Source organism: Petromyzon marinus, chromosome 45, assembly GCF_048934315.1.
Source record: "Petromyzon marinus isolate PM22_M1 ecotype Great Lakes invasive population chromosome 45, UKy_Petmar_22M1.pri1.0, whole genome shotgun sequence".
NCBI lineage: Eukaryota > Metazoa > Chordata > Hyperoartia > Petromyzontiformes > Petromyzontidae > Petromyzon > Petromyzon marinus.
Window position 1 is genome coordinate 104821 of NC_133711.1, and position 16619 is coordinate 121439.

The 16619-nt window shown below is 43.7% G+C and overlaps 1 protein-coding gene across 4 annotated transcripts in view; it reads left to right on the plus strand.

The window, feature by feature from the left end:
- Positions 1 to 16619, plus strand: part of LOC116952128 (uncharacterized) — a 46919-nt gene that overhangs the window by 22829 nt on the left and 7471 nt on the right. For 2 of the 4 annotated variants that reach the window (XM_032971183.2, XM_032971184.2), the window contains exons 11-20: positions 1460 to 1604; positions 3268 to 3403; positions 3848 to 4048; positions 5137 to 5263; positions 5998 to 6046; positions 6882 to 6938; positions 7952 to 7987; positions 8918 to 8939; positions 9934 to 10046; positions 14274 to 14327. In XM_032971183.2, the coding sequence (XP_032827074.1) occupies positions 1460 to 1604; positions 3268 to 3403; positions 3848 to 4048; positions 5137 to 5263; positions 5998 to 6046; positions 6882 to 6938; positions 7952 to 7987; positions 8918 to 8939; positions 9934 to 10046; positions 14274 to 14327 (940 nt within the window). The remainder of the gene's footprint in view (positions 1 to 1459; positions 1605 to 3267; positions 3404 to 3847; positions 4049 to 5136; positions 5264 to 5997; positions 6047 to 6881; positions 6939 to 7951; positions 7988 to 8917; positions 8940 to 9933; positions 10047 to 14273; positions 14328 to 16619) is intronic. The other 2 variants (XM_032971186.2, XM_032971185.2) reach the window with 2 other exon arrangements.

Below are 16619 nucleotides of genomic sequence, written 5' to 3' on the forward strand. Positions count from 1 at the left end.
TTCCATTTGTTTATCAAATCAAACGACTGCATTGCAGGAAAATTATTGCAACCCAAGTGAATCGTGTGCAACATGAGCTAACACTCGGGAAAACTTGAATCAGTTCTCATTCACATCATACATGCTTCAAGTCATTTGTAAATATTGAGTTATCATTCATATACTATCTATTAATGGTACTATGTTAAATCTTGACTTAAAGCTTTCGTGATTGCAGGAATTCATACTCTTTGGGTCTTTTGGTAAAGTCACGTCTCGATCTTCCTTCTATAACCCCGCCTACTTACCCTTGGGCTGCACCTATCTCAGGCCTCGATGTGGCGGGGGCTACATTGACATGCTAATCTCTCAATACAATGGCCAGCCCAAAAGCTTTGGGGTGCCCTCGATCTTCTTTCTCTAACCCCGCTCACTTACCCTTGGGCTGCACCCATCTCAGGCCTATATAACACCCTGCTTCAGCAGCTCTTTTGCTATATTTTTTCATTTGAGGACGATTGCTTGTGTTGCGATCGAAACGTCGTGGTTTTTAAAATTATTTTTCGATCTACGTGACTTTACCGAAAGACCCAAAGAGGTACTATGTTAGTATAATGTACAGATTATACATGTATGGGAGGGGTAGGGCTTCTTAACAATTAGTAGATTTATTCTCGACCCCACAATGACAGTTGATCAATTTGTTGAAGAAATCAATTGTTACATCTATTTTTGAAAGGTTAACAGGGCATGCGTGTTTGTCTGTGTGTGTGTGTGTGAAGAGCGGACATTGCGGTTAACGCGCTGCGCTACGAACCTAGTGACCCCAGTTCAATTTACGCTCATGGCCAACATCCGTGACGATTATTTAATCCATTTCTGGGCCTGCCCTTTTTATCGACTCGGCCTCAATTGAGTACCTGGTGCAATGTATAAACATTGCCACTGGGAAGACAAAGGCGGTCGGGTGTGATGCTTGCCACTCACCTCCTCGTGTGCTGTACCGGCCTACATAGGTGCTCACCAACAGCACTTGCTCCTACAGTCTGTTAAGGCTATATGGGGCGGGGGTGGTCTTTGTGTGTGTGTGCAGCTTTGGGAGCAGTCGTGTAGTGGTTATCGCACTGCGCTACATACCTGGTAATCAGAGTTCCTGTACGCAGTCAACATTGGCGACAATATCTGAACCGGCCCTGGGCCTCCCCTAGGTTTACTGGATGGACATCAGTGAAAAAGAGCTTCATAGCTCATTGGATTTATCCGGGATAAATAAAGATTCTGATTCTGAGTTTGACTCAGCCTTCAATGAATGCGTGATGTGGTTATAAATATCAGCAAAGAGGAGACAAAGGCGGCCGGGCATCTTGCTGGCCACCCATCCCCTTGTGTGCCATGCTGGCCTTTATATAGGTTCTCGCTCGCAGCACTTGCCCCAATGTCTGTTCAAGGCTATATGAGGGGGGATCTTTATCTTCTGCAGCGTGGACGCCTACCGCACCCAACGCCGTGCCGCACAGCCGCCCAAGCCGCAGAGCTCGATGCCGTTCCTGCGTGGTGACCAGAAGCCCCCGCCTGCAGCGCAACATCAGCGGCAGCAGGGCCAGGCCACCAAGGAGAGGGTGAAGGTGCGGTGTTAGCAAGGCCTACACACCCGCTGTGGCCAGTTGCATGCATGATGCATAGACACAAACTATAGAAGGTGAAAGCCCGTTGATAATGAAGGTTTTGTTTTGATTGGTGAGCTGGGGTTGTCATAAAAGATAAGTCCGATACGAAATGTCAGTGTAGGAAAAAACAACAACATTCATAAAATAAGTAGGTGAGATTAATCAATTTAGAAGAATCATGCATAAGCTGGCATTATCTAACGTTCTCCAACGTGCAATTGTCCTCAGAAGTATTCATTTAGAAGTACAGTTGCCGACCAGTAGTTTTCAGGGCAAAACACGCTGACATAATTGCAAATAGTACTATTTCCACTGGCGTCACGGTGGCGAGGTATTGTCTCCCTCGCCTGGTATACAGGACGTCGTGGGTTCGATCCCGAGAGAGAGAAAACGGTAGGGGAAGGCACAACTATTTCCGGCTATGGGATTTTATTTAGATTTTTGGGGAAAATTGTTCAGTTTCTGTTTATTTGGAGTTTGCATGTTCTTTCCGTGGTCATTTTGATTTTTTTCTCCGGGTTCTCTGGTTTTTCCCTCCACATTTAGAATCAATGTTGGTTTAGTATTTGGCTGCTGTACATTTCCACGTGATAAGCTGCTTCGTTCAGCGGTCATTTGTGGCCAGGTCACTTCTGAAAAAGACCTATACAGGCAGTCTCTCTGGGTTACGGAAGGGTTAGGTTCCCGAGAAATATCCATAACTCGAATTTTCCGCAACAATTTTCCCCAAAAATCTAAGTAAAATCCCATAGCCGAAAATAGTTGTGCTTTCCCCTACCGTTTTCTCTGATTACTGCATCGCGCTGTAGTCCGTTTTCTTCCGCTACCTGTATCATATTGCTGTTCATACGCTGTGCACTTCCTCTGATTCATTTGATCGAATATCTACCCTAACTCTAACTATAATTAAACTAATGGAACATATACTGTATTGTGTCCAATTGTTTATGAATACCACGAAACATCGAAAACAAACAATGAGGTAACGCTACAAAAGGAAAAGAGATGATGTGACAGGTACAGTATACTCATTGTAATAATGTAACAGCGCGACTCGTGAGTGCTATACAGTACACCATCGCCTTGAGGAATATGCGGGCCCTGCCTTACGCATCACTCCGCTGGATTCATCTGCAACCTCACCCCCTGCACTATTTGCGCTTACGTAACTAATGTAAACATTTACGTATACAGTATTTAATTTGTTTTCGCCATGATTTATTGGAACATTTCTGTAGAGTTGGATTTCTGTAAGTCGGGTCTACTGTAACCCGGGTACTGCCTGTATAGCTCAGTTGACTTTTCCTGTTAAATAGTTTAGTTTTATATAATTTTTGAGAAATTTTCAAATAGCAACAACAGTTTGGTTCGTATTGGATCATTACATACAGGCGATAGGATGGACAGATCTAATGCATGAACACTCAGCATTGGTTGGAAAGCAGAACATATACGACATCACAACCAAGCGATAAACACAACTTGTTGATGCTCCTCGGTAATTGGCCAAACAGCCTTCTGAGATGGTGGCCCGAGCAGGGTTGAGGTCCCGTCGTCTCCTTCCGTGCACGTGCGTGTGTGCGTTTCTCTAAGCATGCGTCGCTCACTTCCGTGCGTGCAGCTGCTGAACGGAGAGATCGCGTCGCAGCAGAGGATCATCCAGCAGGCGAGCCAGGCCCTCAACTGCTGCGTGGACGAGGATCACGGCAAGGGCTCCGTGGAGGAGGCCGAGGCCGAGAGGCTGCTGCTCATCAGCAGTGAGCATTACGGACATACAGAGCCAATGTTAATTAACCAAAACATCTACTTAGTTTGTCATTGCTAAAGTCTTGAGGAATAAAAAAGTGGGTTATCATCCATAGAATACTCTCTGCAGGGCCTAAAGCAGTACTCTTTAGTTTTGGGGAGAGATGCTCCAGCATTTGTTCTGTGATGTCATTGTCCAGTGGCCAATCCCTGTGGTGCACTGCTGACTAATATTGTTCCATAAGAGTTTTCCTTGAATTCTTTCAAAACTCCAAGTTGTGATTTAATTGAGCATAAATGATTCAAATGTTTGATTGTATGCTTTTATTTTAAATAAACACATTTCCATTTGTGTTTTTGCATTGATCTTGGTTGTACGTTAATTCATTAATGTAGCTGATCGTCTCCACTCAACCTTGCTCACTCGTTACCCCCTTTACCCCCTTGAATCCCAGCTGAGAAGCGCCTGGCTCTGCTCATCGAGCTAAACGACCTCAAGGGGCAGCAGGCACCCGAGGACGGACAGCAGCAGCCTGCCCGGAGCGACGCTCGGATGGCACCTTCGAAGGCAGAGGTCTGCCGTGGCACCGTGCTGGTGTCCAACGTCTGCCTGCCGCTCAAGGCAGACTTTGTGTGCTCCCTGGCAAGCAAACCGGGTAAGTGAGCCTCGCTGTGCCATGCCCAGGGATCTTCACGGACAATTTTCATAAACGTACAAATTGTAGGTAGGAAGGCGAATGTTCCCTTTTGTAAAAACACTGAAATCATTTTTGGAAACAAGCATTGTAATGAAGAGGAGGGGGATTTGTAAAAGATAGCCATGTGTACGTTTTGACAGTGTTGATAATGTTGAGCGATCTTTCAGAGGCCATAGGTGTCAGTGGCCAACGACGCTGTGAAGGAAGGGAGTATTGTATGTCTGCTTGGTATAGTTTAGCCTTCCCTCCTGGAAATACATATTTGATGGTTCTAGTACAACACTCTGTTTACACACATCAATGAGCAGTGTTGTGAATGCTTTGCTGATGAAAACAACTAAAATGTAGGTGTGTGCTCGAATAAAATGTAACGCAATTTTCACGGTGAACATTATTTCGGTTGCATGGGATGCACAAGGTCAGAGCGTGACGATGTCATCATGGTAAAGTCAGTGTGTCAGCACAGCTATGTTGCTTTTGTTAGTTTACATATGCAAATGTGTTATAGGGCTGTATTTGAGATGAGATAGCCAGGACTGACTTAACGATTCACCACTCATGGTGATTAGATGAATTGACATTATTTGTGGTCATGATCTATGGTCACAATTAGATGAATGGATTGATTTTTCAAATATTATTTTGGCTCTCCCGTATTGATTTTCAATGTTTATGCCTCCATAAAGGTTAGTTTGTGCAATTTGCCTAAATGCAACGTTAACGTTTAATTTGCAAATAAAATCATAAATAATTTCTATTCACAGACAGATTGATGTGGAGCTGTTCTGCACGGTGGTCAGCAGAGTGTAGTGTAGTGAAATACGTTTCTTGGTTGCTATACTCCCACATCTACGTTCTCTTCTTGTACTGACAAACGTGGCGGAGCATGGTGACATAACTCCCACAACCCTCTTGGTATGGGAAGGCACTCCATTCAGCAGTTGATTGGCAACAGGGCTGTACAATTTGATGCACGAGCATAAGAAGTGGTTTTAATGGCGTCATTACGTGCTTTGTGCTGACACTACCCACGCGCTCTCCCACAGATCGCTGCAACTACTACTTCTTCGTGCTGTTCCGTCATGGCTCCACAGACGTGGTGGCCACGCCGCTGGCGTCTACGCTGCACAGCATGGACGGGGACTCGCTTGCTTTCCCCACCAAGTTCTCGCTGTACGATCATTGTCCCCTCGTGTGCGCGCGTTTTTCTCCAGGCACTTGCTTCTTGCCATTCCAAAGCAGAATAATCCTGAGATGGTGTCTCAATATTCCCTGTGAGCCTCTTGTGGGTGTTGTATATAACTATGTTAGATTCATCATCGTGTGTTATATTATATGTAGGTATATACAGACTTTGGATGACTGCCCAATACACACATCTTTTAGTGGAATAAGACAACTGCATTATATTACCCCGAGTGCCATGGATTGGGTGCCAAGATAAACAAATAAACAATAGCGCGTTTCTTTTTTCAAATACCAATTCCATCGACTGTGCATCAGCAATGCAGTTTAGAGGTAATTCTGGTCACCTGAATTAACCAGAATTGCTATTATAACCAAGCTGAAATTAGCTATGCTTAGCCCAGCTAAGCTTCAATAAACTAGAATTAAAATAGAATACTATTCTGTTGCATGAACTGTCCCATGGCATAATTCATGTTAGTCTTGTATCAGCATCAACTGTAGAAGAATTTGATTTCTACAGGAATCATTTGGCCTGACTAATGGAATACATTTGTTGTGCCAAAAAGCAACAGGTACCCCGATTTAAGTACTACTCAGAGTTTCGTACTGCCCAAAATTTAGACGAATGACTAATGGAATTAATTGATTTGAATATGTCATGTTACACTGAAAGCTGTCCTGTGGTGCTTTATGTTTATTGGTGGTGTTGCCTTTAACAGGGAAGGTGTTCAGAGTGATTTTGAAATCGACGTGGAAGTCTACAGCCTGGTCAGTATGAAATGTCTGCAAAAGTTGCTTTATAAATAAACAACCTATTACTACATTTACGTAAATATCCTTAATTATTGTAAACATTGCATCAAATGGTGTAGCCCAGTGGTTGTGGGGTGATTTATGAATGTGAAAATATATCATACGTGAGAGTCATTGGTGAATAATCACGTATGATTATGCTAATATTAAATAATTACAGTATAAATGTCATCCATATGGTAACATAGAACGAAATAAAAGACACGTAGATATAAAATAAAATAAATCACGACGTTTCGATCGCAACACAAGCGGTCGTCCTCAGGCGGAAAAAATATAATCCAGCGATGGAAACGTCGTGATTGATTTTATTTTATACCTACGTGACTTTACCGAAAGAACAAGAGTGGATTCCTGCAGTCACGAAAGCTGCAAATTAAGATTGAAATAAAAGACCTTTCTAAACTCATTGAACTTAAACAACGTTTCCAAGAGTAACCAGCGAGCGCGAACAAATTACATCCCGCATGCAGAGCGTCCGTTGAATTTTTTTTATTTTCTTACAGTTAATTAGCTCATGATTCCTCACAAAATGGACAACTGGTTAACATATTTATACATTTATTTCTCAAAATTGAGCAAGGGGGTACAGTAGCCATAATAGGTTGAGAACCACTGGGCTCGGCTGACCAGTTGGTACTCCTGTCACAGCGCCTGGGGGCAATGATGAGCAAAAATGTCAACCACTGGTAATTGGCCTCATCTGATAATGTACATTTACCTGGGCATAGTTTTACTGCACAGCGTCTTGCTAGAAGTTCTTGAATCTGGTTTTGTGCATCAAACCCAGGCCCAAAGGAAAGATGGAGAACCCTCGGATAAGAGACGCCGCTCGACCAAGTCAAAGGTCAGTGCGTTTTCTTGTTTGCACAAACAGCTGCCCCATCAGCCATTTCAAACGAATAGTCTGAGGGATCACATAGTGATATGAACCATGATGTGTTACACACATGCAGAAGCAAGTCAAATGCGAGGGTGATGGGATGAGACATTCAGGAAGATGTGTAAGCTGGTGGATGGGATGACTGGAGGAGACAGGACACAGACAGGAAATGCTATTTTGTGGCTGATCGTTGCAGTAAGGAAAGCAGACACGCCTGATCTCTGCAGAGGTTTACAGTTTATTTATCTCGTGCATGAGTTTTTTCTGCGCGCTCCATTTTTTGTGGTACAATAAGTCTAAATAATGTATATATGTAGTGGCGTATATTGAGTCGCTACTGCTCTAGCGCCAGCTACTGAGGAAAGGGTGGAACTGTGCGTTGTTGAGTCTCTCTGGTGACGGTCAGAGAGAGGGCAAGTCAGGACGTGACAGTCTGGGTGAACCCGAGAGGGCACGTGACCAGGTGAGGGTAGCGAGGGGGGCCAAGGGGTAGTGAGAGCGACATGTGTCATGTGGCCCAGAGTTATCCCGTTGGGGTCTGAGTTAACCGTGGTAGTTACCACATATATCGTTATGTGTTATGTTGGGGTGTAGCAATAAACGTTTTGCCTCCCAAGTTCAAATGTGTACCTCCGTGAAAACCACTACACATATATATAAAAAATAATGATTAGCTCCATGCTTTGACCAGAGTGTTTGTGCTACATAGCACTATTCCAAAACAAATATGCATAATTTTGTCGGGACGAGTTTGGCATGTCTGGTGATGCTGGTTATACAGAACATCTTGACATTGCCCTCTTTCGGGAGTGCATGCATGTTTGAACCTAACCAGGCCACGTGTCCAAACAGACCAACACGCACTTGGTAAACTGATGTTGTGCATTCATTCACGGGAGTTTTTATTAAATCGAATGTTAAAATACATGCATTTGTTTAAAATCATCACCATCTTACCATTACTCCTTACTTCCCAGGTCATGACTCCTAAAAAGCTACTTACTTCCATCACTGTAAGTGTTCCTTTACTAACATTTTCTGATTTCAAGCTTCAATTATGATATTAATTTAAATCTTATAAAATTATAATGACTGCGAATTTGTAGTTCTCCTGTGCATGTACCAAGTCCTCCAGTCAAGGTTAAGACTGATTTCCAAGTTATACACTTGCATGGAAATACATTGCTTAGATATCACAGTGATTGAACAATATATTTACATTTTTTATGTATTATGATTAAATTACAACGCCACTTTCTTAGTTCAGAATGCAGTGTGAAATTACATACAAAAACACGAGTTGATAATTTGTCACTTGTAGTTAATAAAGTAATACCACTAATAATTTCTATTTTTTTATGCAGTACCAACCCACACTATTGATTGCATCATTGATTTGTTCAAAACATAATTAAATGAAGTGCATCAAACTGCAAGTCATGCACTGAATCATTTGGAATGATCAGGCATTGGAAACGTGTGCCAATTGCAATTTAATTTCTGCATTAGTGTGACGATGTGGGAAGGGCCCATGCCGACGAGAATGACCCAAGCGGATGCTCTGGACATTGGGCCACAAGGCAGGCCGTCCCACACCTGTGTACTTGCATGGAGTGGCTGTGTAACTGGCTTACTAGAGTTAAACAGGTCATGCTAATGATTCAGTTTATTGATTTGTATAAATTGTTAGGTTTACAATATTTGCATCTAATCACGTGCAAAAATGTATTATTTAGGCTTTAATACATTTCTTCATTATCACCCTCGGTCATCCATAGCTGGATGAAACCACTACTTCCAGTTGTGATCTTGCGATGTAATTATCCACCTAGCACGTCTACACTAGCTGCAGGTGCTGGGTGGATTGTTACATCGCAGACTTGTGCACAAGGCAGGTTTGTTTGTTGTGTGGGTCAAGCTATTTGTGTTTCTCTCTTTTTCAGAGGAATCATCCGTACTCTCCAGGTGAGGAGGCTGCCGGGGAACCCACAATCGCCCGCTACACGCCACATTGTGCTCCAGGCTTTGCATTGTGCTTTTCCACCTTGGTCTCGTGTTCACCTTGTGAAGCACATTGATACCTGGTGGCCAAAGTCTCTTCATATAGTTAAATACAATGTTGTGGGGTGGCTTGGCGGGAAAACAATGGTGGAACACATGGCGATATAATTTTGGTTTGACACCTAAATATTTTTCCCATCACAGAGTACATTCAAATGTAGATTTTCAGAGAGGCTATTAGTGCTTTTGAAAAGTGTACATTAAGCCTCACTGCCTTGCTCTGTAGTATGCAGTTAGTACATTCATGATGAAGGTTAAAGGATTTCTTAGCGGTCAACGTGCCATCCTCTTAAGGTTGGGTTCACAGTGGATCAGTTAACGTGCCACAATATTTGCCAGGTTGAACAGCAGCCAGTCACGGATATTGGTTGCCATTCAAACATTCAACCCTCATATCGACGGTTGGCTGCTGCTCAAGCTAGAAAATGCAGCAGCACCTATAGTGATCCAGTGTGAACCCAGCCTACGTTTGCAACTTGCTTTAAGTCTGCTGCTTTGCACGAGGCCTGACGCAGGCACATGTGCATTCTGTTGACAGTGCGTGTGTGCTGGGGAGCAGTAGTACAGCAGTTAGTGTGCTGCGCTACGAACCCGGCAACCTGAGGTTGATTCCCTCTCACTGCCAATACCGGTCATGATTATCCGGACTTGTCCTGGGTCGACTCGGCCTCAAATGAGTACCTGGTACAGTGTGTTACATCGTCACTGGGGAGTCAAAGGCAGCCGGGCGTGGTGCTGGCCACTCACTCCCTTGTGTACTGTTCCGGCCTTGTTAGGTGCTCGCTAACAGCACTTGCCCCAACAGTCTGTTGAAGGCTATATGGGGGATATGTCTTTAGTTTTGTTTGTGCGTGTCTGTACATGTCTGCCTTTTTGTTGATGTTTGTGCATTGTGCAGCCATGAGCAGTGCGGGCGGACCCAACGCAGTGCGTGTGAGCAACTTCTCTCTCGTCGGCTCGCACAAGATCACGCGCGCCTCGCTCGGCACCTCCAGGTTTCTCTTGGACAAGGTAAGGTGCCACGCTCTAAATACATCGCTTGTAGGGCTGTTTTGCTGAAGAGACGAGCATTGGAGTTGGCACCCAGAAGTTTGCAACTAAGTTGGAGAAATAGGCAGTGGTGAAGTAACTGTAATAGGCAGACCTAGAAGATTGTTGCAGTAGTTCCTTCATCTGGCAGAAATAAGGAAGTGATGACAAACTGGCATTAACAACACTGGCCATAATGATCTCTTCATTGATTGGATGATCATCCAATTTATTGGAGTGCCAGTCTATCCATGTGGGTTGTGACCAGGTATTCCCAAGTGTAAGATGGGGTGATCGTGAGATCAGTAGAAGGGTTGTAAGAGCTTGATGTAGAAAAGCACAGAGAATGGGTGTCTACACCGTTTTAAGCCAGTGTATACAGCATACGAATTGTGCATGCTCGGGCAACTCACAGGCAGGATATGCCAGTGGAAAATAACTGCAATCTATCGTGCCAGCTCGTGCCGTGGAAGTGGCGTTCGTCATCTCTTGTGGACGATATCTCCCCAACATGCAACCATGTTGGGGAGATAGGAGGGACAGTGGTGAAGTAACTGTGAGAGCAAACATTGTGTCGAGGCCGTCAGTTTGGAGATCCTTCGCAAGTGCTCTTGCTTTGCATCTGTAAATGAGATGTTTGCCACATAATATAATGTACTAGATGCCGTGTACATAGGAATGATTTTAATTATAAACGTAACATTACATATTTATATTACATATATTATGTTTGGAAATGTTATAGTTCATGAGGGGATTTACTACGCATCCATGTCATAAATAGGTGATTGGAGTAAACTATGTAGGTGAGTACCTGGCTTTAAAACTTTTTAATGTCATCCAAATTGGATGTTACATTTTTAAAGGATGCACAGTGCATACAGTAAGCAATGTCTACACAGTAATATTAGGTGACGGAATGGATACTTTGTTCGTGAGTACAATGTGTTCAATGACAATTTTCCAAAATATGCTTCAGTACACTAATTGTGTGTTATATTTGTGCTGTGGAAACTTGTGAGCCAAAAGGGTGCTCTGCTTTGCACATTAGCACATGTCCCATCCACCAGCGTGTGATGTGCACGATTGATTCAAAACCATTTCCTGGAGCCAAGTAAAACGGTCGTGTGCTAACATCACGACATCGTGTGAACTCAAACATTCAAACACGAGAGTGAATGCAGGCTGGAGGAGTTTGCTTCTCTGCTTTGTCGCTGCTGCATCGCATCTACCTGCCCGCTTCGCATAGCTTGCTGTGCCACGTCTGCTTTGCCCAACTTATACATTTGATTTTTAGCAATGTGAACTGGCCGCCTTGATCGATTTCAATTAATGAGGAGCAAAGGGGTTTGTTGCAATCACTGAAAAGAATGAAAACATTTTAAATAAATGAACCGTGACAATCCGATAAGCTTATTTAGAGTAATATTTAATTGAAACCTAGTGGGAGCACAATGGGAATCGTTAAGGGCTTCGACAACAGCACTATATAAAATCCTAGATGAGATAAGATCGACAAACCTGGGTCGCCGTAATTGTCTCGGGTGAGTTATAAAAAGAGTTGTATAAATAATTGTTTCCATTCTGACAAAAGGTTGTGTCCTCAAATCTGAGAAAGTTCCAAGGCGAAATTGGCTCTTGGCGTGAATAAACTAGAATTAAGTGCATACATTAAACCTGGTTTTCATAAGTGGTCACCTACATGCTGCATTCTGCCCGCCATTCCCTCCAAAATGCATTTTTCTCAAAGAATGTCAAGGGGGATATCTTGTGTACGCAGTGAGTGCTACGTACAGTGAGTGCTACGTACAGTCAGTTCTACGAATGGAAAATGTAACGCATTGGCTAAGTTCCCCAAGTGCCGGGCACTGGAATGGATGTTGTAATAGGTATAATTGGAACGTGTTGGTGACCACTTCATGAAAAACCCGACTCAACGCAAGTTCCAATATCTCAATCTTGATTTGAAGCTTTAGTGACTGCAGGAATCCATACTCTTTGCTTCTTTCAGTAAAGTCACGTAGGTAGAAAAATAATAGATCACGACGTTTCGATCGCAACACAAGCGTCATCAGGTGGAACAACCACAGCAAGAAAAAACTGACGATTGCTTGTTTCGATCGAAACGTCGTGATCTATTATTTTTCTACCTACGTAACTTTACTGAAATAACCAAAGAGTATGCCAATATCTCGTTTAGCAGCGCAGCCTATGTGGGTTAAGTGGGCGTGAAAGTGTCGTACAGCGTAGACGGCTCTTAGTAGTAGAAGATGGCCGCGCGTGAACAACTGCCGAGATTGCTGATCGCCAATGAAACTGAGTGACCTGCACTCAGTGGTTTTCCCTGTGTCGGGCAGTGGCGGCGTGTTCTGGAATAAGAACGTTGTGCAGTGCCCTGTCTCGGCACCACTGGGGAGAGGAGAGGGTGTGGAGGATCGGAAATTGGCGCCGAAAAGCCACGGGAAAAATTTGCCACTGGTGCTATCAAAGTCCACCTCGCTCTTTCCGAGCTTGAGGAAGAAGCTCCCAAAGTCGTGGTTGCCCATAAGGGGTAATCTGGAGCTATTGCTACAGGAATGTTATCCGACATGTGTGCCCTCTACCAAGATGTTTAGCCATCTGGCTCTCGACATTACGACATTGCCCTTCACTGCTGTGTGAGCAACTCCTAAAGTCCGCTTACTGAAGAGGTCACTGGATATCTTCTCGAATGGGAGTAATGTAGCTCATTTCTGGTATCAAACACCATCTGTTCGTTTGTACAGAAATTATACTTTCATTAAGCATGGTTAATGGCTCACCAGGAGTTTTCCCATGTCGTATCTTACAAAACTAACCATCATAAAGCTTAAAACTAACTTAAAATTTGATGAAACAACTTATAATTTCAACCAAGATTTTAATTTGACTTATTAACAATCTTGTATTTTGCGATATGAATCATCAGCCTTTGTTATAAAGTGATTACGTTGTTAATGTCTCAAGTTGTTAGGTTTCCTCTTAGGTTACACAGCCTCTTAACCATTGAGTTTGCACAACTGATCGGTTGCAGTGTTATTTCAATAGCACCTCTGTTCATTGTTATATCCCACTCTGAAGCTTGGCAGTGACCCCACTCTGCTTCTCGTGCTGTTCTGCTCTCAGTAGATCCAAATCGGATGTTTTTACCAAGCCTAAACCATGTGTTCATAACCCTTAACATATTAAGTTAGAGGTACGGAAAATGTTCTTCTTAGTTTAGCATCACATTTGTACTGAAAAGCATGCCTCGAATTTCTTGTCATGATCTTCAACCGGAACACATGGTTTAGAGGTTGGCTCCTTGTGCTCATTTTACACTTGAGTTTACACGTCGCGTCTCGTTCCCTCTGTCCCTGCCACGTGCACGCTCGACCTGAAGCGCCACCGTCCACGTGACGCACAATGACATCTTGCGCTGCTGCTTTGATGCACTGTGTGGCCTGGTGGATGCTCCTCTTGTGCTTCTCTGTTTAAATGTTGGTGGGTGTGTTGAGGAAGTTGTGATGTGGTTGAAGTGGTGAAATGTGAGGTGATTGCAGTTGAATGTGAGGTGTGACTTGAGATAATATGGTGTCTGTGTGATGTGGTTGAAGTGGTAGAATGAGAGTGAAATATCTGACATGATTGACTGAAATAGGGTGCCACGGTGGCGAGATGTTAATTACCTCTTTTCCTATACAGGTCGTGGGTTTGATCCCTGATGCCTGTATATGTGGAGTTTGCATGTTCTCCCCATGATCGCGTAAATTTTTCTCCGGGTCCTCCACTTTTTCCTTCTGCATTTAGGGTATTTATCTGCAATACATTTCCACGTGATTAGCCACTTTGTTGAGCTATTATTTGTGATAGGCAGGTCGCTTCTAAAAAAGAGCTATATAGCTCAGTAGGCCTTACTTGGTAAAGGAAAAATAGTTTAGAAATCTGACATTAGTGGAATGCGGTTGGGTTGTGAATAAATAAGGTATTTGAATGTTAAAACTGTAAGGTGCGACATGAATCTGGTGAATAGTGTCACGTAATTGAGGTGGTGGAGTGCGAGGTGCTTGAGGTGGTCTGATTTGGTTGAGGTGGTGGAGTGTGAGGTTGTTGAGGTGGTGGAGTGTTGTATCTCGGTGTGCGAGTTGTGCTGTCACGGGTTGTGGAGGCGCGTGGTGTCTCACTGGGTGTTCTCTCCCCTGCTGGCTCTAGATGAAGTTTGATGGGAAAGTCAGACACCTGCTGGGAGATGAGTTTCAAGAGAAGGTGCTCCTCTCTCCCCCTCTGTCCTTGTCTCCTCACAGTTGATCCCTCTCCAACAAGCTTGTACAAAGTTAACAATTCGATTCTCAGGACTTGATCATTGTTAAAGCCTAACATGTTTTTAGTGATGAAAGTTTGCACTGACACATACGTGTCTATGGTTCCCTGTATTTGTGCCACACCACTGTTTAAATCGTGAGATGTTATCAGTCCTTGGGTTTTATACTTTATAGTGTGGTTAAAATCCCGCAGTTTTCCCCATAATTTCCACGGTGCCTTATTGCTGAATTCAGTCACTTGGAACAGGTTAAAGAGCCTCAATCAAGGTTACAAGTTAAAATCCTGCTTGACTTGGGTAACATCGGTCTGGTATTTATAAAAAATATATACCATTCCAGAAAGTCAATAGTGGCTGTCCTATGAATATACTTACCCCCACCATCAGAATGTGAAATGTTCATCAATGACTTGGGCTGCAAACAGAAGATGAGCATATTGAGTTGATTTATGGACTTTTCCCCAAAGTGCAATGTCTGCTGTCAGCTTGTCCATTGCAAAGACCCTGAGACAATTCGTTTTTTTGTGGTTGTGTCATTACCCGAATCCCATATTTACAGCTAGATTGAAAAATATATATTATGAGCAAATCTCTGTGATTTTTACTGAAAAAGGTTTTAATATCTATGAACCGTCGATTGGTATAGTAAAAGACTTTGGGCCACATTGATGTTTTAACGAATTAAAATATAACTTGCTGTTGACCGTTCAGACAGTCCTGAGAATCTTGTTTCTTAAATTAAAAGGCTCATTTTCTTTAATTAACACTACATGTCTTCTTCCATCTGTTAGTAAATGCCTCCAGGCTTTTTTACCTGTATCTCATCTGCATCCCAAACAACCTCCCCAAAAACCCTGGATAAAATGGCACAACCCACGCGGAGGGGGGTTTGGGGGCAGGTGGTGCAGTACAGCTGCACAATGAAGCGCTCCAATTGGTGCAGGGTGCCGGCATTCTGAATCACGGCTCGTGGCTGCTGCTCTCCTTTAACAGTTTAAACCAGTGCTTTGCGACCAGTGTGCAGCTGCATGCTATTGTGCCTCGCCAAAGTCCCAGACGTGCCATAGAATTGTCGGACTTGTAGAAAAGGAAAGCATCAACAAGCCCACATCTGCTCGCCCTCCTCTCTGCATTGGTCGCGGTGCAGTACGCCAGCAGACAATAATCTGTTGCCACCCCTTCTACTCCCTCGGTGGCACATGTACAGTTGGGCAAATGTACGTGGAGACATGCTTAGAGACACAAGGACATGGAGACACATACGGACATGTGCACGGAGACATACACTAATACACACCGAGACACAGACGAGGAGACATCAAACATACCTCTTCTAGCGATTAGGATGCGTTGTTGGTAAACGGAGCGCTGCACGAAACAGCGCTACGGGAGGTCAGTATAACGTGGTTCTAATGGAAATGCGTTCCTAACGGCCCTATATGTTACCTATGAGTGATAAAAAGAGTTTATTGGTGTATCAGTAATAGCCTTAATATTGATGCTGTACACATGATAAATATATTTAAAAAGAAAAATAACTTTAATGATGACGTAAAAAAATATACAATAAGTAATTTACTCGCCAGTCAGTGCATTTGGTCGGAGGTGCGTAAGATTGACCATAATCTTCTCCATGATGATCATCTGGCTTGGGGGCATGTGTTGCTGCGTCTGAACTTCGACCCACACACCTAATCGCCTCTTCCCCCTTCTCCAGTAAAACACTCCTTGAACGAGCTGTCCTGGTTACAGTTAACGATTGAGCGATTCTAACGGTTGATACAGCCAAAACCCAAGCTCCAACCGACATCAACCCAACGCTTTCCGGCCTCCATACGTTGTATAACCTGCATGTTCACATCCAACTGGTGCCTTCCCTTGACTGGTTAGCCACAATTACCAGCACTTATCACTTGCAGGCCTTTTTCCAAATATTGTGGGTCAGAAATGTTATCACAAAAAGCAAAAACGGTTACTAACGGCGTGAACGCACGTTCCGCGGAAAGCATTTGAGACTCGGGGCAATGGGGGCGCTGGTTGGCTCGGTGCCACTGAACGCAGGCTGCTCTCGCTGGTTGAGCGCACGGCTCGGAGCAGAGGGGGAGCGTCGCCTGCTGCGCGTTCTCACGCAGGTATTGTCCTCCAGGAAAAAGAGCGTTTTACGTCAAACGGCGCTAAAAGAAGCAGTGTTTTAAGAGGTATGCCCTTGTACACTCACGCAGTCAGGCAAATTCTTG